Genomic DNA, 16,814 nt, shown 5'->3' on the forward strand with positions numbered 1-16,814 from the left:
GCAGCAGCATCATCAACAACAACATCACCAGCAGGCCAATCAGCAACCGCAACACCAGCAACATCTTCAACAACACCAGCCGCAACCAAATCAAATGGGTATGGCGGGAAGCCCGACTCCTCAGAGGCCGCCTAGTGCCTCGCAAGGCACCCCGAATCACAACATGGCCCAAGGGCAACAGTCCCAGCATTCGACCCCCCAACCCGCACCACAAAACCAAACCCCTGCGAATCAGCAGCAGCCGAATTCTGCAGCGACGCCTCAGACACCGACCTTTCCCTCAAATGCACAGAACCCCGCCGTCAACGGTGCTCCGCCTGCGGCAGCCCCCCTCAGCCCAAGCTCGGTCACCAGAGAGCAGGAGAGGATGATGGTGCTGTTGAGCATTAACAATGAGCTTCTGTACGAGTCGATCAGGATGCAGCAGACCTTACACGAATTCAAAGAAGATTCCGGGCCGCCAGAAGCAGGAGCTGCTCCATCCCGGGAGGAAATGATGGCCCAGCAAGACTATAACCAGTAAGTGAACGCCGCGGAGTAGCCATCGTCTCACTTCTGCTCACATTGTCCCAGATGCATGCGGAGGTTGCAAGGAAATCTGAGCTATCTCGCTACGATGGTTGACCGCGACCGCAAGCCCGCGACACTTCCCCCGAGCCCAGCGTATCTGACGCCTCCGCCACTGAACATGAAAATTCCCGTCAAGTCTCATCCGCCCGGAGCTGACGAGGAGACCAAAGCCCTCGAACCCATGGTGGACCGCGAACAGAGGCAGAAACTCATGGTAGAGCTGTACACGCAGCTGCAAGGTCTCTACCCTGGTGTCGATCCGAAGAAGGAGCCAACATACAACAGAGCACCAGGCCAGAAGCCTGGCACGGCGCAGGCCAGTCCGGTAGTCACGCACTCGCAAGGCCCGCCGCAGACGCCCACGTCAGCGACCGCCCCTTAATTGTCCCTCGTGCCATCATAAGCTATCGAGATTTGTCGGGATTCAGGAAAAGTTTCACAGGGATGAGCCCTCTAGCAATTGGAGCACGGGATATTGATTGGGCTGTGGTGTATTAAGGGGGGGAAATTGTACAGAAAAGACATGTTCTTACGGCCGGGCGTTATTAGTGGCCTGGATATATAAGCGTTGCAACGTACTTACTCAGGTGTTTGCCGGAAGAACAGCAGCATCCGGCGGTTGGGCTTGACCTGACAGAAAATCTAATACGACGAGTAAATCATCTCTCTGCTCAATATCAGTCGTCTGTGGTACAATCCTATGGCCCGTCACAGGTTTTTGGGCGATTGCGGGGCATCCGAAGGCCAAGAAGCACATCATGTTTGCACAACGATACGGGCTGTGGTTTTGATAAGAGTGTGCCGACTGACTGGCCAGCACATATTCTTACGATGGCAGTACAATGTGCAGGTAGAAACGCCAGGCGGCGAAATGCGACGAAGAACCCTGCAAGCCCTGTGCTCTGTTCCTGACCGGGGACACGTCAGTATGTGGGCTCGGACACGTAGATGAAAGACGTCATGGTCAGAGGCGAACTATCCAAGGGCAAAGCATGAGCAATGGAGCTACGATGGCTCACCAAAGCCCGAGTTCGACCGCTCGGTCGCATATGCATGTCCTCGTAGTGCCGAGGGGCTTCTCGCCAATACAGCTGATTCGGATGCCGTCAGGCAAGTCAAGGTGAACCCCGCTGGTACACCTCACCACAGCGAGTACATGTACTCAGTGCAGCTCCCCGCCCTGCGAGAGCTTTGGACAGGCTCAGGGCTGGCACAGAAGGCGGTTCACTCGAGGCTTGGTAGGTCGGTATGTTCTGTTTCGAAAGTGGGTATGCAGACTGATGGGGCACCGAGACTTCGCGACGTTCACCTTCGACCAACGGTTGAGACGGAACTTGCTCTGATGGAAAGGGAAACACTTCTGCAGGTCCTGTCTGAGGTCCGATTGTGCCCCCTCATATGGCGCCGTCGACACGCGCCTAGCAGACACGTCAAGACAATACAATCTGCTTTCGCGCCTGTGCAGCCGTTATCCACCCCTTGGTTGCAGCATCCACATGGACAATGCAAGGCTGGGGAGAGAGATTCTGCCATTGGTGTCATTGGGTGGGATTTTGGTGGGGGGCTTCACGGACTCAGGGGCAAGTCAGGGGACGTGGCCATCAATATCAACAAAACGAGCCAATCAACGCGCGCGGAGATGCGAGGAGCGGAAATTGTGCTAGCCTCCTCCTCGCCTCTCCTGCCCGTACCACCCCCTCCTCGATGGTCGCCCAGGGACTCTCTTTGATGGGTCAGATTATTTTAGTGATGGAAAGAAGCTACGTGACCTGTTAGACGGCCTGAACAGGACGACTAGACAGGGTTGCTTTTTGGGTAGCGTCGATATCGGGCCTAGCCAGCCTAGCCGGCACATCAGGGGACCACATTACAGTACGGTAGACGAGGAGGACGAAGAGGAACGGCGGATGAATGATACACTGAGGAGGTGGATTGATTTGCTTTGCACTTCGCCAGGGTCTCGAATCGTTCGGCTCATCAAACCCTCGTCTCTCAAGACCAGCTAGCTGGCTGGTTTAATTCATTTCATCATTTGCTGTGAATCAATTGTCGTTGAAAGTCATCTCGCCCATCGCACCTGCCTCGTTTGCCGCTGGAACTTCTTTCCACCCCATCGAGACGCGGTGTTTCAGCCTACTTGACTTTCGGAGTGAAACAGCGAGAAAAGGCAATCACTAGAGATATTGACGAGGCGAATACCACACTCTTACAGTCTGGCACCTCGCTCGACGAAAGGTTGGGTGGCCAACCGACAAGGACATCCATCAGCATCGCCATCCTCGTCACCGAAGGGCATGCCTGAGTGCCGCCTCGACTGAACAAAGGGTAGCCTAAGAGTCGAGTCTTCCCAGCTGCCTCGTACCAGCGAAGCATTTCGAGATGGAACCCTCGATCGAGAAACAGGTTTCCCCACCGGCCATCCCGTCGGCCGATGTCGAGATTCCAGCTGTTGTCAACCCGACCATCGCGCCCGCCCGCGACATTCCAGTCGACGACACTGCATCGACACCTACCGCTGCCTCTAGTCCAAAAAGCTCCATCCGTTCTTCGGCGATGGATACGACAGCAACGCCGATATCCAACCCAACATCAGAGCCGGAGCCAGAACTGGCAAGGGGACACGAACAAGAGCTGGAACAGACCCAGGATTCAAAGTCGACGCTACGACCAACATCCGAGCCCGAGCCCATACATGAGTCCGAACCTCAGTCGAACGAAACCCTCTCCCCTATCGACGAGAACACCTCGAAACTGGCAGATGCCGTTGTCACCGATACGATAGCAGAAAAGCCTGCAGAAGACAAAGGAGAAGTCGCCAGTCCGGTGCCCGAGGCGTTTGCACCCAACGTCCCTGGCAGCGTGACGCCCAAGATGGCCCACGATTCTATGGTCACTGTTAGGCTGTCGGAGCCGCCCACGCTGACTCTGGACACGTCGGTGCTGCTCGAGGATGCCGCAGCACTGCGACGGCCCAGCACAGTACGGTTCGACAAGACGCCGCTCGCTCATGTGGTCGAGCGAGATGACAGCCTCGACGAGGTATCGAGCGATCCTGCTACACCACTTCCGCCAACGAACAGTGCCCGAAGCATCGAAGAGGAACTGATGGATGCGAACGCTGAGAGTGGCGTGGAATCACCCGCGGACGACAAAGATCACAATGCAAAGGCTCGCCGCTCGTCTATTTCGGAAGAAGTCAACTGGGAACAGCTGCAAAAGACGGAAGCCGAGGAGCCGAAGGACGACGAGACGGACAAGGTATGCCGATTGACTTCCCTAAGCAGTCACGACTCGGTTTCTGACACATCTTGCACAACAGTCCACTGCAATGCTGCTCGCGATGCTCGAAAAGGAGAACGACTTGTTGGCTACTAACCCCAAGAGCGTCAAGGTGCAGGCCGTCGAGCAACTATCGAACCAGCAGCGCGTGAGACCCCCTTCGATGGCCCAGCTGCGAGATATGGTCAATGGACCTCAACCTTCCGCCCTTCGATATTCCATGCTGCCACCTCCTCCAATGACCGATCTCGAGTTTTACGCTGCGCTCGTCAAAGACTACCAGCAAACTGCCGCCAGGCTGCCAACACTTCTATCCAATAAGATCCGCAAAGGCATTCCGCCCCCTCTGCGTGGCGTCGTGTGGCAGAGCATGTCGGGCGCCTGTGATGCATCGTTGGAAGAGCAGTACGAGCGGTTCTCGGGCGAGTCGAGCCCGTATGAGCCGATGATCGGCAAGGACCTCGGACGGAGCTTCCCCGGCGTCGACATGTTCCGCGATCCGGATGGTGACGGCCAGCGTATGCTCGGCAGGGTGCTCAAGTGCTTTAGTCTCTACGACCAGAAGATTGGCTACTGTCAAGGGCTGGCCTTCCTTGTTGGCCCTCTGCTCATGCACATGCCTGACAAGCAGGCATTCTGCGTCTTGGTCCGGTAAGAGCCGTGAAAGGCAGCGGCATCCTCGTACCATGGGACCACGCTAACCGTGACATGACCAGATTGATGGAACGATATGATCTGCGCAGCTGTTTCCTCCCCGACCTGTCAGGACTGCACGTCCGCATCTACCAATTTCGCGAGCTGCTGCGCGAGAATCTACCCCTGTTGTCGGGACACATGGAAGATCTGCAAGTTGACCCGGCATACGTTTCACAGTGGTTCCTCAGCTTCTTCGCGACAACATGCCCCTTGCCAATGCTGTTTCGCATCTACGATGTCATCTTTGCTGAGGGCGCCCCGGAGACCCTCATGCGTGTCGCCTTGTCGCTCATGCGCAAAAATCAATCCCGCATCCTGGGCTGCAGCGAGTTCGAGGATGTCATGCAACTTCTCCTGTCTCGTGGTCTCTGGGATTGCTATCACTACAACGCCGACGAGTTTGTCCAAGACTTTGTCAGCTTGACCGGCGTTGTCAGCCGAGAGAAACTACTGCAGCTCGAGCAGGGGTACCTGGAGGAGAAGATTGCGACCGCCAATGCGGCGCGCACATCAGATGTGACCACTGCCGCCGCCCGATTCTTGGGCCGCATATGGGCGACGACTTCTACGAAATCATCCAACCTAAGCCCTGGACTAAGTGCCGCCTCGCGACCAATGAGCATTTTACGACGCAGCACCTCGAAGCAGAGCCTTGCCTCGACTCTCAACTCGATGGAAGCTAGCTCAGCCAGCGTGTTGAGCTCAACTTCCACCGACGCGACAGGGGTTTCTCGAGACTCGTCAACTACAACTGCCGATGATGGCGCCTCGATCAAACCCAGCAATAGCACGAACCATAAGAACACCGAAGAGAGGAACCTTCACAGCCAGATCGAGGATCTCCTCACCGCGCTCAGCGAGCTGCAACGGAACAATGCCTTGTTAGCGTCAGACCTGCAGCAGGAGCGTGAGCAGCGTGAAGAAGACAAGCGAGCCGTCCGGTCGCTGCTCGACGGCCTCCGCAAGAAAGCCAGCAATGATTCAGTTGGGACTGATGCAAGCCTCGAGACTGTCAAGGCCAATGAGAGCACAGATGCTGAGCAGCAAGACGAAGAAGCCGATAAGAGTAAGAGCACCTTGGATGCTGAATCAAAGACACCCACCGCCGACGACCTCTCTCAACTGTTGGATGTTGTCGAACAAAGATTCGCTCTGCCGGAGGTGACTATACGGCGTCGTTCGTCGACAATTCAGCCTAGAACGTCGCTGCGCGATGAGCTCAGTCACGTCAAAGATCAGCTTGCCAATGCCATCTCTCAGTCTCAGGACTACGGAAGAAGGATATATGACTTGGATCAGGAGGTATCCGCTCTGAAGGAACAGGTCAAGGAGAGCCATGCTCACACGCGGGCCCTGCATCAGGATAAACAAAGGCTGGAGAGACAGATCCTCAACATGCGGGTGCGGGCTTCTGCTGTCGAAGTCGACGACCGCGCCAACGCGGCGGCCCATCCGCACACGAGCACGTCCAACATTGGCGAGTGGCCCAAGGCGGCGACGGGTGCTGCTGGAGGACTTCGCGAGTTGAAGCTCGGCAGAAGTAGGTCAACACCATCGCAAGCCGGATCGGCGTTCGGCAAGAGAACATCGTCGCTTCCCAAGCCTCATGATTCAACGATTCCTACGGTTTCCACGCCATCGCCCTCGGTCAGCGACCATGAAGCGCTGTTGCTGGAACTCGTGCAGGCCAAGACATCTGAGGCCATTGCTAGACAAGAGGCAGACGAGTCAAAGTTGAAGCTCGAGAGCCTTCGAAAGGCGTACGGGCTGGCACCAGGAGACACACCACCAGTATCTCAAACGCCATCAGCTGCTTCGGCTGCCATGGGTGTCTTTGGACGATTCACAGGCGGAGATGCCACGAAGGCTGCTGCGGCGCCCGCTGTCACGACACCACCAATCGACCAGAGACCCGCTCAACAAACTCAGGCCGGAGGGTTCTGGGGCTGGCGACGGGCCTAAGCTACATGGTGTTTCCATCATAGGCGGATAGACATTCATCAGTGGAAGAGATGGGTCATGGTCCAACGGACAGTGTACGGTCTCTGAAGACCGGGACGGCAGTACATTTGATGCAAGACCAGAAGGAAGAAGATCGATAAAGGGGATGGGCATGAAGCATCATATAAACAAAAGGACAAGCGGAAGTGGACACAGCTTTAGACTGACTTTGCTTGCACATAGCCTTGGAGTTGAGCGGCGTTCTGGAGGTTACAAGGGCCAGATGAGCGTCTGTCTGTCTGTCTGTCTGTCTGGCTTCTCTGAGTGGGATTACCTTGGGCGCTTTTGTGAAAGACTTTTGTAGTCCTGGTGAGAATGAACTGAGTTATTTGTCAGGTTCATGTCGATACGTTTACTTGTGATGCGGGTGCGCTCTTAAGGTTGCCTCGAACAGGTGCCTGTCTACGTAGCTCATCGTCGGTCCGTTTTCCGAATGCCCTCAAGTCACGGTCATGGGAGGTGATGAACCAGCAAGGTCGTGTTCACAATGGGATGACGCTCGAGTCGCGCGCGTGTGTGTCGTGTTCTGGCCAAGTCGGGCTTGGTTGGGGTGGTATCGAAAGCGGGGAATCACATGTAACGGCCAGGAGACGGTCTCGAGACAAAACATCACTACCTGGCCCTACTACCCCTTGGAGCTGGGGGCGCGTCATGGGGTATGGGCCCTCTCACGCTGCTACCTAACCTCCATACCATCACCATCAGATAGATCTGTCAAGTTGTAAGTTTTTTTTTCTTCCTTCGAGCTTGTGGCCAGATAACGAGAGGGACGTGGCTGTTGCCTATCTGTCCTGCTTGCAGGGGCCGCTTCTGGTGCGCGTGTACGGGTTGCTTGCATGTCTTGTGGTATGACGACAGCGACGGGCGTTCCAGGCTCTCTGCGTCGCGAGCCGATGATGGGAAATGTCGCAATGAGTTCAGGGTCGCGGTGGGGGCTGTAGGGTGGACACAGTGGAAAGTATAGGGTACTTGGTGATGCACCATAGCGGATCGTGCTGTGGTGTATTGTAGACGAGACGAGAAAAAAAAAGTCGTATCGATTGTTGCTGTGGCACACATGCGTCATCGCTCGAGCCAGCTGGATGCACTAGCCACAGTGGAGGGTCCACCCAGGTGAAGGTGAGCTGGAGCTCCTGCTCCTTGACTTGCTGCAGCAGCTGCAGCTGGCACAAGCTACTGACGCTCTTCTGTCGGCAGGTTGGTCTGAGCGGGCACGGCCCCCCCTCCCCAGGCCAGCCAGCCCGCCCGGGGAGGGGCCACCGAGCCCGACAGGACAGGCAGAGAGGCTCAGGCAGAGGCTAGAAAGAGAAAGCTAAGGTACCTGTCTACCTAGGTAGGTGCCTACCTAATGTAAGGTCGGCAGGGAGAAGGAGGTCAGGGCCTGTTTTTTCGTTCCTGCCCCGGGTGGGTTCCAGGTTGCTCCTGCAGTCCCGTCATTTGCATCACCACGCTTGTGAGCAACCCACACACAAAGGGGTGCTTTTCTCTCTCCTCCTCCAAGCGCTATCTCTCGCCTGCTCTCCCACTCCCTCTTCCACCATCACCGCACACAAAACTCCCAAACCCTCTCCTACCTCACCATTCACCTTCCTCGGAATCACTATTCTTGAACCTGCATCTTCGCGTGCTCTTTTGCCATCCATCTCCGCCTGTCGAGCTTGCTACCCTTTTCACACACGCTCACACGACCACTTCCACACGACAACACCACCGTCACCCGATCGCAATGGCTGACTTCCCCGACGCCCCTACTGGCAACCCCGGTACCAATGGCAACTCCTACGTCCAGACTACCAAGGAGAGTAAGGTACGTGAATCAAATGCAGATACTTATTTGCACTCCCTCGCTTCGAATCCTTGTTATCTCTGCCTTGGATCATTTTCGCTGACCCGGATGACGACAGTATTCGAGCTCCCCGCCTCACCCACACAAATACACGCCACGACTACAGAAACTGACCCTCGATCTCTAGACGCCGCTGCTGCTTACCAGCAGCTCGCCAACGGTATGTTTGATGGTGCTTTGGGACCATGGCTGTTCCGCCAGCGCCTTATCTCTGTCGCCAGGAAAATTTACTGACCAAGCTCTCCCTCTCCAGGCCCCATGGCTGAGAATGTGAAGGCCCAATCGGCCAAGACCTCCAACGAGTTTGGCAACCTCGCTGCCTCTCGCAGGACTCCCTCGCAGCCTGCTGCCACCGGCCAGCCCCTCACCCACTACCACTCGTTCTTTTCCGAGCTCCTCTCTTGGAAGAACCCTCGTACGTCATGATCTTCTTGCTCCCGCCTGGCTTCCTTTGAAACACACAAATTGATAAGCTTGTCCCAGGTGCCTCCGCTATTGCCTATGCCTCCATCGTTTCGGTCATCTTTGCTGTTCGCTACCTGGATGTTCTCCGCTATGCCTTCAAGCTTACATGGATGGTTCTTGGTACCACCGTCCTTGCCGAGCTTACCGGCAAGCTCGTCCTCAACAATGGCCTGGCCACCCAGCTTCGCCCCCGCCGTTACCACACCATCTCGAGGGAGACTCTTGATGCCGCCATAGGAGACGTGCACGAGCTTGTCAACTTCTTCGTCATTGAGGCCCAGCGCATCCTCTTCGCCGAGAATGTCGGTGCTTCTGCTGCTGTAAGTTTTTGCCCGTAAACAGATCAGGGGATTCGTGAGGCTAATCATAGACTTAGGCGTTCCTCGGTGCCTTCATCTCCTACTACCTTGTCAAGGTCATGCCTCTTTGGGGTCTCGCCTTGGCCGCCACTACCACCCTCTTCGTCGTTCCCCTTGCCTACACCTCCAACCAGGAGCTCATCGACCACCACCTCAAGCAGGCTGGTGATGTTATCAACGACCAGACCGCTCAGTTCCGCTCTGTTGCGCAGAAGCAGGCGGCCCAAGCCACCGACCTGACCAAGCAGTACATGGGTGACTACACCACCAAGGCCCAGCAGCTTCTCGGTCGCTCGCCCTCTCCCGAGGCTTCCGCCAAGCCCGCCCCCGTCGTCTCGGAGCCCGTTGCCGAGAAGGACTTCCCTGCTGCCCCCAGCACCGAGTTCAACAAGGTCGACACCACGACTGAGCCTGTCGTTCCTGGCGAGAACCCCCAGCTGGCTTCTTAAATTGCCACTTGGAATCAACAGCTACCTGCGGCAAGCAGACTCGTGAGCCAAAACGGCGAGTCGATGCCGCTGTTCGAGTGACGACGATGACGCATGGCATGAGACGAAACGACGCGACACGATGTGACTGTCTTTTCCACCGGAAAAGGTGGCATTGACGTGGACACGACAGCAAGATCATTCTGCGAGCTTCTTGACTCCGGCGTCGCTTGGGTTTCTTTTTCTCGCTTGATTTTGGAAGCAGGCTTTTCTATCGGATCGGAGTGTGTTTTCGTGCATCAGACGAGGCCGTGCAGGCCTGCAGTAGCCTGCACTTGTCACGAGGGAGAGTTTTGGTTTGCGTGTAACGATGTACTGTACTGTCGATGACGAACCTGGGTCTCATGGTTGATTTTTAGTTTCGCTCCCTTTCATGATTTCCGGCGACGGCGAAAGGAAGACGGACACCCATCAGATTGAGATTGCCACGGCAAGGGAACGGAACGGTTCGTAAGAGCCTCGTAATATCATTTTTCTATACCGCGTTCTCCTCAGTGCTGTGCATCCGATCCTGACAGCTCAAGACTATGTATGGCTGGTTAGTATCGCTCATCTATGTTCACTGTGTCTGCAAGTCCGAGTGCCGAGGCACGATACTCCAAGTGTCACACGAGTAGTCTTCAAGCAGTATCACGAGTGGAAGGAAGCAATGTCAAGCCAGTAGTGGTATTCACGCACCGATCCGAGATGTACTCATACAAAAACAGCAAAGTGACAAGACTCGAAAGGAAAACGAAACTAAAGTTGGGGCTATATCTGGTCAGACAAGGAAGATACCATTCACAAGTCTGGCCTAGGATCCGTAGCAAAAGCATTGGGGGGGGGGGTAAGAATGAGAAAAGGAAAGATGAAGGGTGGGAATCTTCCGAGCCCGAGAAAAATGCTTGTTCATCAATATCGTTGCATCCGTCTGATAGCCCTTCCCGCCCGTGAACGCCTCGCACTCGCCAGAAATGTCGACGACTCCCTTTAGTCGCTATCGCTAAAGCCATCATCCTGCGGCTCGTCCATGGCCATGGAGCTGTCGTCGTCGTCGATGATGTAGGTGGGCTTCTTCTTGGCAGCCGCACGACCCGGACGGCCTCTAGCCGCGGGACGTGGGGGCGGCGAAGAAGGCTCGGCGTCGTCAGCGTCGACCATCATATCGTCGCTATCGTCGTCGTCGTCGCTGAAGACGGTCTTCTTCGCGGGCTTCTTCGCCTCCTTGTTCGCCGAGTATGCCTTGGCAGCAGGCGAGAGAGGCAGGGGCTTCGCGGCGGCTTTTGGGGCTGCTTTTGGGGCTGCTTTGGGAGCTGCCTTGGCCTTGGCCTTGACGGCAGGAGCTTTTGCTGTCGCGGCGTCATCCTTCTGCTTGTTCTTCGTTCCCGCAGGGCGTCCCCGGGCCTTCTTAACCTCGAGAGCCGGTGGAGGCACGGGTTCCCGCGACGACGAGGATGCCTTGGAAGGCTTACGAGCGGGCACCGAGTCATCACTGAGGAACTCCTCCAGATCATCATCCTTGCTGGCCACAGGCTTGTGGGGCGACGACCGCACCGCGAGAGCCTCATAGTTCGTCTCGTCGTGGCTGTCGTCGTCCAGAATGTGCCTTGAGGGCTTCGACTTGAGCTTTGGAAGGGCTGCCTCACGTGCGCCATGGCTGGACTCGGGGCGGTTCATGCCATGCAAGCTGAGTCTACCATTCTTCAGCTCCTTGGAAGGATCGGTTGTCGTCGACTTGTACCCGTGAACCATTTGGCCAATGTCACCGACATCGCCAAAGTCGTTGTCACTAGCATCCGACTCTGACAGGTCGAAGACAGGTCGGGCCTTGGCAGCCGCTGCTCGCTTCGTGCGCCCACCAATGACCGGCTCGGCTTCAGGCTCGACAGACGCAGAGGGCTTCTTTTTCTTCGCACTCATGCTGGTCAGGTCGCCGTCGGAGAAGTCGCTGGAGTCGGCGAATTTGGGCAGAGTCTCCTTTGCCTTCGGCTTTGGCCTCGAGGCCGGCACGCTGCTCTTGCGTGCAAGAGAGGCCGTAGCGGTGTCATCGTCTGACTCCTCGGCCTTGAGTACAGGCTCCTTCGCCTTGGGTGCAGTCTTGGGCGCCGCCTTGGGCTTGGCGAGGATCGCAAAGTCATCGTCAGAGAAGGCATCGACTGGCGACTCGGCCTTTGCGATTTCGAGTTTCCGGTCAAACTGTTCCTGGAATCTCTTGGCAGCAGGTACCGGTTTCGCGGCCGCCTTCGCTTTCGGCGCTGCCCTCTTCCTCTCGGGCTCGAAGTCATCGTCATCCTTGTTGCGGCTGACCTTGCCACCGCCAGCACCGATCTTCCTAGATCGTCGGCGGCCCATACGGTTAATCTTGGACTGGATCTTGTCATCCATCTCAAGCTGCGCCTCCCACTCTTCGGCAAACTCATCGAGATCTTGACACCAAAGGTCTTTCTCGCTTCGGGCCAGAAGAGCGTCGTGCTCGCCCTTCTTCTTCATGATCGCAGAGTTCAACCTTTCCAAGCGCTCGAGCGTCAAGGACCAGATAGGCAGCTACGAATGGTTAGCGCATTGAGTACTCTAACCCCTCAATTGTGGATTACATACCGAAAGCAGATAATCGTAGTCGGCAGCGCCGCCGACGCTGTCGTCCTCATTGTCGGACGCATCCATGTCCTCTTCTTCCGTCGTCGCCTGTTTCTTGCCATCGTTCTTGGGGAACGCTTCGTACTTGCGGTCGCGGAGTTCTTGCACGAGAACTGGCTTCCGCTTCTTGGAGACGATCAACTCGCCGTCGATGATCTCCTGGATGAAGCGCGCCTGATTCTTCAGCTTACGGTAGTCTGAGTGGTAGACCCCGAGCCAGTGCTTCTTGCGTGCGCTGTACATATCAAGGCGGTAGACGTAGAACTCTTCTAGGATATCCTCGACCTTCTCGTACTTGCGAATGCGGCCGGTGCTGTCAAATGCCACCAGGTTCGACGTCGCAATCTGCTTGTTCAACTTGAACCTGTCCATGATACCTTCGTGGGTCTTGTGGATATCCTTGTAGTGCTTTTCATCAAGTTGAATGACAAAGTTGACATTCTTGTGATCGTTGAACTCCTTGTAGTCCTTGATCCAGGCCGGGCCCTTGGCGCCGCTAATCACTTCTTCCAACTTGGCCTTGAAATCATCGGTCCACATTCGGATGGGCAGCTCCTTGATGATGATTTCACCCGTCTTGTCGTCGGTTTCGTAGATGCCATTAAACTTGTAACGGTCCTTCTCGGCAGGCTCAGGGGTGCCCTTCCAACCACGGAACCAGGGCATCATCGTCTCAAAGGGCTTTTCTTCGGTGTCGTCGGAATCAAGGCGACCCATTCGTCTTTTGATGGCCCTGACAATCTCCATTGGGTGATAATTAGGGATTGAAGTGCTCCAACCCGTACCAATACCATCGGCGCCGTTGCACAGAACCATGGGAATAATCGGGGCATAGACCTTGGGTTCGATGGGCTTTCCGTCCTCCATCTGAACTTCCAGGTTGGGCTCGTCAAGAACAGAAAAGATCTTTCGGGCGAATGGAGACAAGCGCGTGTGGATATAACGGGGGCTGGCAGCGTCTGATCCACCGGCTAGACGGGAACCAAAGTTACCACTGGGCTCGAGGCAGTTGACATTGTTCGAACCGACAAAATTCTGGGCGAGGCCAATGATCGTCTGTTGAAGAGACATTTCACCGTGGTGGTACGCGGCCTTTTCGGAAACATAACCGGCCAATTCCACGACCTTCTGGTCCTTGGTGAGGTTCCTCTTGAAGCAAGCGAACATGACCTTTCGCTGACCAGGTTTCAGGCCGTCAAGAACTGACGGGATGGAACGCATATTGTCAGCCATGCTGAAGAGAATCAACTCTCTATTGACAAAATCATCGTACGTGATCGACTTGGTCGAGTGATCGAGATAGGTTCCCGGAACAAAGTTGCCAAGCCACTCTTTACGAGCATCTGCCTTCTTCTTGGAGAAGGCGAGATCGAACAGTTCCGCCTCAGAGGACTGCATTGTGTCAAACTCCTTGAGATGGTCGTCGAGATTGGTGAAGTAGACCTGGGCATCTTCGTTGGAACTGGTGCCCAGACCCTTGTAGTACTTGTACTCCCAGCGGCTGATCTCATTCTTGTGCGCCTCCTTCCACTCCTCATATTGAGGCTGAGTGAAGAACGCCTGGAGCTTCTGGGGGTTCTTGGGATTTTTGCCTTGCCAGACTTTGACAATGGGCGTGATGAACTCCCGGAAAAAGTCGGGGATCTGGAGGAGGGAAGGGTATTGGACCTGCAGGAAGTTGATGAGAAGGCCCTTGATATGACTGCCGTCGTGGTCCTGATCAGCCATGATCATGAGATGACCATAACGCAGACCCTTCGTATCTGTGTAGTTTTGCTTGTGTTTCAGTCCCAAGAATTGCTTGATGTTCTGGATCTCTTGGTTCTTCGTGATTTGTTCAATGGATGCATCGCGGACGTTCAACATCTTACCACGAAGGGGAAAGACACCAATGCGGTCAGGGTCAAGAATAGCGCGACCCGCAACAGCCAGACTCTTGGCAGAGTCACCCTCCGTCAAGATCAAGGTGCACTCATGTCCGCGCTTGGTGCCAGCCAAATTCGCGTCGACGAGTTTGGCGTTGTTGATGCGCGACCGCCTGTTGCCATCGCTCTTGGCCATCATCTTGTCCGCCTTCTTCTCGGCAAAGCTCATGATGTTCTGAATGGCATCGGAGGCGGCAACTTTCTTTAGGAAGGCTTCTGACAAGACACACTTGCTACCAAAGCTGCTGACCTTGGTCGTCATTTGCTCCTTGGTCTGAGAGTTGAAGGAGGGGTTTTCGATGCGGCAGTTGATGAAAACGAAAATGTGGTTGCGAATATGTTGCGGCTTCAGGGCGTGACCCTTCTTCTTCTTGTCGAGGTACTTTGTGAGATATTGGACAATCTGGTCAGCGACGTAGTTGACATGCGTGCCACCGGACGTAGTGGCAATGTTGTTCACGAATGAAATGTGCTGGAAAGAGCCGTCCGACACGGTGAATCCAACATCCCATCGGGGGTTGTCGTTCTTGTCCATCTCCACGGTGACCTTGGGCTCTCCTCCCTCCTCAGAGGCTCGTTCTTTGGCGATAGCCTTGGCGTACATCTCGCTGTAGCCCTTGAACGCCGACGGCTTGACCACGGTGCCGTTGAGGTGAACTTTGATGCCCTTGATCGTACCAGCCATGTCGTAGACTCGGCGGTACAACAAGGCCTCGAGGTCATCGTCGATACCCTCCATGCTGAACCGTTTGAAGTCGGGCTTGAAGGTGATGCGCACAAAGTCGCTGGACTTGCTCGAGGTAATCTTGGCCTTTCCCATCTTACTCATGTTGTCGGTCCAAGTCTGTTTGTATCTTTTTCCGTTGGCAGAGTCCTGGCACTCGACGGTGAACTCTGTGCTGAAGACGTTACAGAGCTTGGCACCGTAACCGTTGCGACCACCAGTTGTCTTCTTCTCGTCGTCATCGTAATTGGAACCTGTGAGGAGATGACCGAAGATCATCTCAGGCACATAGATGCCATGTTGCTTGTGCATCTCGACAGGAATACCCTTGCCGTTGTTCTCGATGCTGATTTGACCGGCTTCGCGGTCAATGTTCACCTTGATATGTGTGACAGGTTCTTCGCCGCTTTCCTCGCGACGGACCTTGATATCCGCCGCGTTGACAAGAATCTCGTCAAAGATTTTGTAAAGACCGGGAACCGTGGTGACCTTCCGGAATTCCATCAACTGGGTTTCCTTGTTGTAGACCCACATGGGCATTTCGGTGCGCTCAACGGAGCCGATGTAGGTATCGGGACGCTTGACGATGTGCTCGAGTTGGGTGAGCTTCTGGTACGTCTCTTCTACCGTCTTCTTTGTGCCCTTGGCCACAGGCGCGCGAGCGCTGGGCTCATCGAGCGCCATGCTGTCGTTTTCAATCTCGGCAAGCGGGTTGCCGCTCGACTTGCTGGCAGCCGGGGCCTTCTTCAACTTCTTAGAGCTGGGAGGGGTGTTGGAGAGCCCGGAGGCTTCATCGTCGCTGAATGACACTGGGCGTTTCTTCGGTGCTGCGGCCGTCTTGAGGGTCGTCTGGGTCAGTTTTTTGGCTGCAGGCTTCTTGGCCGCCGGGGCCTTCTTCGCCGGAGCCTTGGCTGCCTTGGGCTTCTGGGGAGGGTTAGCTGTATAACTAGAAGCTGTAGGACTAGAAGTTGGTGGGTTCGGAAGTGATGAGCGAGGGGGGATTGGACGAGGGGGCGGTAGCATAGACATCTCGGCAGCTGGAGGAGGGGTTGTTGCTAGGCAGTTGGTGGATTCGAGAGAGCCTTGTCCGACAAGACGAAGAGGACGTGGAGTAGGTATAATCGCAGCTGGAAAGGTAGGCGCGCGAAAGGGAAGGAACAGATGCGATTGTAGTGGCAAGGCAGGCACAGAGTCTTCGTGATGGTGGTCCACGCATTGATCCTTTCGCCATGGATCGCGAACCAAAATGCGAATGAAGGGGACGTTGGCCCAGAGAAAATGGAGCGGAGGCACTTACAGGTTCGGGAGAAAAGGCATCAGACTCCTCCTGCGCGCTGAACATTGACTCGTCCGAGAAATCCATCTTGTACAGTGGTGTAGACCTGGCGCGCAAGGCGTCGTGACGCAAGTGGTGTACTGACAAGGAGGGGCGAGCAATGGGTTGACAGCGATGTACAATGGCAAAAGGGGGGAACAGGTGGCGCCTTGCGGTGGACGCAAAGGACCGTACGAAGGAGAGGGGAAAGAGAGCGGATGCCACGATGGCGGGTGTCGTGCTCACATATGAGGTCGGAGGGCGTTAAGGAGGTGGGATGGTGGGATGAAGGAGGAGGGCGTAGGGCGTAGGGTACGTGTTGTGCTAGCAACAAATGCTCGATGTTGACGTTCCGATCTGGGACCAGAGTAAACATTCCCAAGTCGCGACTTCTTCAGGGTCCCTGAAAACACCGACCGCGACGGCTTCGTCCCATTGGTGCCTTGGGCCTGTGATCCTGGTCATGTGGGGTTGGCCCTCACTTAGCCGCTGTGCCGATTGATGCACAGCGTTCATTGCTGCTATCTGCA

At 55.6% G+C, this 16,814-nt stretch overlaps 4 protein-coding genes across 4 annotated transcripts; 3 read left to right on the plus strand and 1 right to left on the minus strand.

The window, feature by feature from the left end:
- Window positions 1–94: 94 nt before the first annotated feature.
- VDAG_00601 (uncharacterized protein) lies at window positions 95–952 on the plus strand (the record flags this gene model as incomplete). The annotated part of the gene is made up of 2 exons (XM_009651978.1): window positions 95–519; window positions 574–952. The coding sequence occupies 2 exons, from the start codon at window positions 95–97 to the stop codon at window positions 950–952; spliced, it is 804 nt and encodes a 267-aa protein (XP_009650273.1).
- Window positions 953–2,949: 1,997 nt separating this feature from the next.
- On the plus strand, window positions 2,950–6,881 carry VDAG_00602 (GTPase-activating protein GYP5; the record flags this gene model as incomplete). The annotated part of the gene is made up of 3 exons (XM_009651979.1): window positions 2,950–3,828; window positions 3,890–4,500; window positions 4,566–6,881. 3 exons carry the CDS (start codon window positions 2,950–2,952, stop codon window positions 6,505–6,507), a joined length of 3,432 nt encoding a protein of 1,143 aa, XP_009650274.1. The 3' UTR covers window positions 6,508–6,881.
- Window positions 6,882–8,272: 1,391 nt separating this feature from the next.
- On the plus strand, window positions 8,273–9,665 carry VDAG_00603 (cwl1; the record flags this gene model as incomplete). The annotated part of the gene is made up of 5 exons (XM_009651980.1): window positions 8,273–8,348; window positions 8,520–8,552; window positions 8,646–8,807; window positions 8,876–9,177; window positions 9,234–9,665. The coding sequence occupies 5 exons, from the start codon at window positions 8,273–8,275 to the stop codon at window positions 9,663–9,665; spliced, it is 1,005 nt and encodes a 334-aa protein (XP_009650275.1).
- A 1,008-nt stretch (window positions 9,666–10,673) lies between these two features.
- Window positions 10,674–16,332, minus strand: VDAG_00604 (DNA topoisomerase; the record flags this gene model as incomplete). The annotated part of the gene is made up of 3 exons (XM_009651981.1): window positions 10,674–12,227; window positions 12,282–15,893; window positions 16,267–16,332. 3 exons carry the CDS (start codon window positions 16,330–16,332, stop codon window positions 10,674–10,676), a joined length of 5,232 nt encoding a protein of 1,743 aa, XP_009650276.1.
- Between the last annotated feature and the right edge of the window lie 482 nt (window positions 16,333–16,814).

This window comes from Verticillium dahliae, genomic scaffold (assembly GCF_000150675.1).
Source record: "Verticillium dahliae VdLs.17 supercont1.1 genomic scaffold, whole genome shotgun sequence".
Classification (NCBI taxonomy): Eukaryota; Fungi; Ascomycota; class Sordariomycetes; order Glomerellales; family Plectosphaerellaceae; genus Verticillium; species Verticillium dahliae.